At 49.0% G+C, this 6,443-nt stretch overlaps 1 protein-coding gene across 1 annotated transcript; it reads right to left on the reverse strand.

Annotated features, from left to right (window-relative positions):
* Positions 1-533: 533 nt before the first annotated feature.
* NOP10 (NOP10 ribonucleoprotein) lies at positions 534-3,859 on the reverse strand. Its single transcript, XM_060255621.1, has 2 exons — positions 3,555-3,859; positions 534-989 (listed from the first exon to the last, which is right to left on the reverse strand). The coding sequence occupies exons 1-2, from the start codon at positions 3,606-3,608 to the stop codon at positions 849-851; spliced, it is 195 nt and encodes a 64-aa protein (XP_060111604.1). The 5' UTR covers positions 3,609-3,859; the 3' UTR covers positions 534-848.
* Between the last annotated feature and the right edge of the window lie 2,584 nt (positions 3,860-6,443).

Consider the following 6,443-nt stretch of genomic DNA (forward strand, 5'->3'; position numbering starts at 1 on the left):
GCAAATGGGAAAAGGTTGTTTAAAATAAACACTGAGGAAGGTGTAACAGAGCCCCAAGCGATCACTCTGCTCTGAAATGCAGGGATGCAAATTAATGTGTTTAATTTACTATCTCACAAATGGCTAGCAACTGGCTGAAAAGCACACACGGAAAGCCTTTCATGAGAGGACCTCCTGGTTGGCCAGAAAAAAAGATCTCTGCTTGAAGAACGATGGTCTCCCTCAGGGTTTGCACATACTGTAAAACAAAATAAACAAAATTCGGAAAATGTGCCAATTTCTCAGAACCTTCAAAGCATCACCCAGACTTCCTCTTCCCTGTAGCTCCAGGACACGCCACTCCATTCTCATTCTGTCAAAAACAAATGCCTGCTCCAAAGCACCATTACATTTTGTAACCCAGTGTTGCAAACCAGCTGTGTAAACACACACTCACACCGGGTGCCAAATGCGTTAACCAAACCAGCCACCCAAGATTCCATGCTCTAACACTGCTAACTTTTTTAAAAGTTAAAGTTGATCTGAAACAAATGGAGAATAAAACAACAGAGCATTCTATTTATTTGAAGCCAGAAATTTAACAGCCAATTTCAAACAGGGACGGGGGAAGGCGTTCAAACCCTCTTCGCAAAAACTGCCTTCATTTCTTCGCTCCACGGAACAAAAAAGAACAAAAAGAAAGGAAAGTAAAATACACCAGGGGTAACCTGAGTCCGACAGAGAAGCAGACCGCATAAGGGAGGCGTGGCTATTCTCTCTGCTGTGCCTTGCTTCAAGGTGATTTTGGAAGCAGCTGATCTCATCTTGACGGGCTGCAGCGGTTTCTGCTGGTGCTGGAGGGACATGGCTTATACCACCGGCCGAGACTGCTGGGTCATCAGGACGCCAAAGCGTTTCTTGATGGTGACCCTGTGGCGGGAGTACTTGTCATCTGGTGAGAAGCGGGCAGGATGAGCCGAACATGTTGGCTGGCCAAAGGGTCCTACTTTCTGCAGAGCATACAGAAAAAGACAGGATAATCTGTGAGCCAAAGCAGTCCAGACAGGACTTCTGCTCCTAGAAACAACATGTTGGAAGTCACTGTGGAAGCTCTAAAAAGTTTTGGCAGAAACCATACAATATATCAGGGGTGGCCAAACTGTGGCTCGGGAGCAACATGTGGCTCTTTCACACGTATTGTGTGGCTCTCAAACCATCCACAGCCCTGTCAGCCAGCTTGGAGAAGGCATTTCTCTCTTTAAATCACTTCTCCAAGCCAAGCCAGCCAGTGGTTTGGAGAATGCATTTAAAGTTAAAGTTGCTTTCTTTCCCCCTCCCTCTCCCACCTATTTTCCTTCCTTCTCTCAAACATCTGACATTCATGTCCTGCAGCTCTCAGACACCTGGTGTTTATTCTATGTGGCTCTTACATTAAGCAAGTTTGGCCACCCCTGCAATATATCTAGGAAAGCACCCCCCTCCTTTATATTTCACAGCGATCTTCTTTACTATAAACTGGGGGCACTCTGTCTGTTCCTACCCAGGAATTAAGACCACAGGGAGAGGTTTTCCTGAATGTTGCATCAAATAAAGAAGCTTATCTGGTGAGTACACAAGAAAGGGCCTTTTCAGTGACAGCCCCACGAGTACAGAACAACCTTCCCAGTGAAGTGCATCCAGCCTCTTCACTTTTGATCTTTAGGATGCAGCTGAAGATAAGTTTTATTCAGGACTGCAGGTGATTAGTTTCTAGCAATCCTAAATTGTGATGTTAAATTCTGAGAGTTTTTAAAAATGTATTTTATGTATTCTATTTTTATGTAGTTTATCCAGATTGTAAACTGACTTGAGCCTTGTAAGGGAAAAAAAGCAGCTAATAAATGTTTTAAATAAAGATGATGATATTGGATTTGTATCCCGCCTTCCACTCCGAATCTCAGGAGTCTGAGAGCGGCTCACAATCTCCTTTATCTTCCTCCCCCACAACAGACACCCTGTGAGGTGGGTGGGGCTGAGAGAACTCTCAGAGCCACTGCCCTTTCAAGGACAACCTCTGCCAGACCTATGGCTGACCCAAGGCCATTCCAGCAGGTGCAAATGGAGGAGTGGGGAATCAAACCCGTAAAGAAATGGATCAGTTGTTGTAGATTTTCTGGGCTGTGTGGTCATGGTCTTGGCATTGTGAGACCTTATGTTTCGCCAGTAATTGTGACTGGCATCCTCAGAGGTATAACCCAGAAAACTGGAGTCCTCTCTGGGTCAAATTGAGAAGTTGTTGACCCAGAGAGAACTCCTGTTTTTCAGGTTATACCTCTGAGGATGCCAGTCACAGTTACTGGTGAAATGTCAGGTCTCACAATGCCAAGACCATGGCCACACAACCCAGAAAATCTACAACAACCGATGGACTCCAGCTGTGAAAGCCGTTGCCAACATAAAGAAATGAATCCTTCCTGCCCTAGATTCACCGGCTTCTGACAAGTGTTTTGGATCCCCTCCTGGTGGGACAGCAAATACCTCACGGGAGCTCTGTCATCAACTTAACTCTGAGAAAAGTCAGGGAAGCAAATATCAGCCATTTCTTTCAATCCAAAGAGCACCCTTTCATAAGTTGCACAGCTTACAAGTCAGCGTTATACAGTGATTTGTTAAGTAGGCCTGTAAACCCTCCTCCCATTTCACCTGTGGCCACCCTATCAATACATGCAGACCCAATAACTGCAAGTCCATCTTCCCAAAGTCAAAACTTTTATCTGTCAGCAGGAGTTTGTTTCTTTCCTGAAGTCAGCCACAAGTTATGTTGAACTATAAATGCTGGCAACAGACCTATTTTTATTGTAATGTGACAGATATGCCCGCCCCAAAACAATACAAGACAAGGGTCACTCTCGGTGACTAATTTACAACCAACTTTCCAAAAGGAGGTGTCTCCTCCACACCAACATATTTGAGAATGACAGAATTAACACATCATTGTCTATTATAATGTTAGCACATTAAATTAAATATAACAGATCACAGCTATAGGAGGAACGTAAAGAAAACCAACCCTCCACATCCTTTAGTTTACAACTTTCCCAGCCCTTCTTTTTGACCACAGAGATCTAGCACATTTCTCTCATATATGCAAGACAACTGGAAACACATCTTAAAACTCATTTAGGAAAAAGAAAGGAGCGGGAATGATCAAGGTGACAAACTACATACCAAGATCCCACTGGGATGCCAAATACCTACAACTATTCTTTTATTAACAGGAGAAGGACAGAGGCAAATCAGCTCTGTAGCATCTAGGATTTGGGGAACGCGGGGGGAGGGGGATGCCAAATACCTGAGTACGCAGCTTTTGATTCCAGTGGTACCTTTAAGACCAAGAAACATTCATTTAAGGTATGAGCTTTCGTTTGCACGCATAAGTGTGCGTGCACACAAAAGTTCATACCTTGAACAAATGTTTCTTGGTCTTAAAAGGTACCGCCGCACTCAAAATCCGTTCTACTGCTTCAGACCAGCACAGCTGCCCACCTGGTTCTACTTGAGTCCTCAGGTATCAAGTTACGGTGAAAGCTTCTCACCTTGAGCGTGTAAACCCTGTCTCCCTGCTCGTTGAGATAGTACAGCAGGAACATTATAGCGATTTAGCCTTCTTGATTTCCCAGCTGACGATGCAGATCAGCCTCTTACAACAACCACGTACTTCGGTCCACGCAACACACGTGCACACTAACTCCTGGGCATCCTGGGAAACGAGGTTGCTAAATCCTCCAATGAGTGCACCCAAAGAAATGACGCATTGTCAATGCATTCTGGGAAATGAAGTCCGCCCTCTCCAACGTCCGTAGTGCGTTTGCCGGGGTGTTCCAGACGCGGTGCGGACATCGGAGGTGTCGGCAGTTTCCCAATGCATTCTGGGAATTGTAGTCTCTCCCCTCCAGCAATAAGTCTCACCTGTCATGCCGGGGAAATAGGGATTTCGATTAGGGTTGCCAAGTCCAATTCAAGAAATACCTGGGGACCTTGGGGGTGGAGCCAGGAGACTTTGGGGGTGGAGCCAGGAGACTTTGGGGGTGGAGCCAGGAGACATTAAAGGTGGAGCCAAGATCAAGGCTGTGACAAGCATAATTGAACTCCAAAGGGAGTTCTGGCCATCACATTTAAAGGGACGGCACACCTTTTAAATTCCAGTTTGGTGTAGTGGTTAAGTGTGCCGACTCTTATCTGGGAGAACCGGGTTTGATTCCCCACTCCTCCACTTGCACCTGCTAGCATGGCCTTGGGTCAGCCATAGCTCTGGCAGAGGTTGTCCTTGAAAGGGCAGCTGCGGTGAGAGCCCTCTCCAGCCCCACCCACCTCACAGGGTGTCTGTTGTGGGGGAGGAAGGTAAAGGAGATTGTGAGCCGCTCTGAGACTCTTTGGAGTGGAGGGCGGGATATAAATCCAATATCATCTTCTTCTTCTTCCTTCCTTCCATAGGAAATAATGAAGGATAGGGGCACCTTCTTTTGGGGCTCATAGAACTGGACCCCCTGGTCCAATCTTTTTGAAACTTGGGGGGGTATTTTGGGGAGAGGCACTAGATGCTATACTGAAAATTTGGTGCCTCTACCCCAAAAAACAGCCCCCCCCCAGAGCCCCAGATACCCACAGGTCAATTCTCCATGATTTTCTATGGGAATAAATCACTTTAGGGAATAATAGAGTTCCCAGCAGACATTTCCCTCCCCTTCCCCCGCTTTCTGACGACCCTGAAGCGGGGGGAGGGTCTCCAAACCGGGGGATCCCCTGCCCCCACCTGGGGATTGGCAACCCTAATTTCGATACCACCGGCGTTGGGTTGTCAAGTCCAATTCAAGATATATCTGGGAACTTTGGAGGTGGAGCCAGAAGACTTTGTGACAAGCACAATTGAACTCCAAAGGGAGTTCTGGCCATAGGGTTGCCAAATCCAACCCCAGAAATATCTGGGGACTTTGAGGTTGGAGCCAGGAGACTTTGGGGGTGGAGCCAGGAGACACTGGGGTGGAGCTAGGGGGGAGGGGGGGAACGGCGCCGGGGAGCGTGGGGAGCCACCCCGCCGCTGCCGCCTCTTCTCCGCTCGCCGTGGCTGCTCCTCCGAGATGGGCTCAGCCTGAGCCCATCTCGGAGGAGCAGCCACGGCGAGCGGAGAAGAGGCGGCAGCGGTGTGGCGGCCTCGCTCGCTCTGCCTCTGGGGTGGAAGCGGAGGGGGGGGTGGAGGTGGGCGGGGGGCGCGGCGAGCCGCAAGTCCGGGTCCTAGAAGGGCCCAGTTTCGCGGCTCGCCATGCTCCTGGCCTGCCTCGCCCTCCCCTGCGCTGCTGCCGCCTCTTGGCTGCTCCTCCGAGATGGGCTCAGACTGGGCCCATCTTGGAGGAGCAGCTGCGGTGGGCGGGGAGGGGGCGGCAGCGGCGCGCCGTCCAGGATCGGGCGGCTCGCCATGCTCCCCGGGGCTGTTTTCCCCCCTCCCCCCACTTCTGTTTTTTTTGGGAGCAAGGGAAGAGGGTGGAAACCCTGGGGTCCCCCGCCAGGGCGGGAAGGTTGGGAAGCCTATCTGGCCATCACATTTAAAGGAACCGCACAACTTTTCAATGTCTTCCCTCCATTGGAAATAATGAAGGATAGGGGCATCTTTTTTGGAGGCTCATAGAATTGGACCCCCTGGTAGGGTTGCCAAGTCCAACTCAAGAAATATCTGGGGACTTTGGGGGTGGAGCCAGGAGACTTTGGGGGTGGAGCCAAGATCAAGGCTGTGACAAGCATAATTGAGCTCCAAAGGGAGTTCTGGCCATCACATTTAAAGGGACTGCACACCTTTTCAATGCCTTCCTTCCATAGGAAATAATGAAGGATAGGGGCACCTTCTTTTGGGGCTCATACAAGTGGACCCCCTGGTCCAATCATTTTGAAACTTGGTGGGTATTTTGGGGAGAGGCACTAGATGCTATACTGAAAATTTGGTGCCTCTACCCCAAAAAACAGCCCCCCCCCGAGCCCCAGATAGCCGCAGATCAATTCTCCATGGTTTTCTATGGGAATAAATCTCCATAGGGAATAACAGAGTTCCCAGCAGACATTTCCCTCCCCTCACCTCGCTTTCTGATGACCCTGAAGCAGGGGGGAGGGTCTCCAAACCGGGCGATCCCCTGCCCCCACCTAGGGATTGGCAACCCTACCCCCTGGTCCAATCTTTTTGAAACTTGGAGAGCATTTTGAGGAGAGTCAACAGATGCTATGCAAAAGATTTGGTGCCTCTACCTCAAAAAACAGCCCCTCCAAAGCCCCAAATACCTCCAGATCAATTATCCATTATACCCTACGGGAATCGATCTCCATAGGGAATAATGAAGTGCCCAGCAGACATTTCCCTCACCCCCCTTTCTGATGACTCCGAAGCAGGGGATTGGCATCTCCACTCATGAGTTGCTGAACTTCCAACTTCTTCTAAGTAA

Source organism: Heteronotia binoei, chromosome 15 (assembly GCF_032191835.1).
Source record: "Heteronotia binoei isolate CCM8104 ecotype False Entrance Well chromosome 15, APGP_CSIRO_Hbin_v1, whole genome shotgun sequence".
NCBI lineage: Eukaryota > Metazoa > Chordata > Lepidosauria > Squamata > Gekkonidae > Heteronotia > Heteronotia binoei.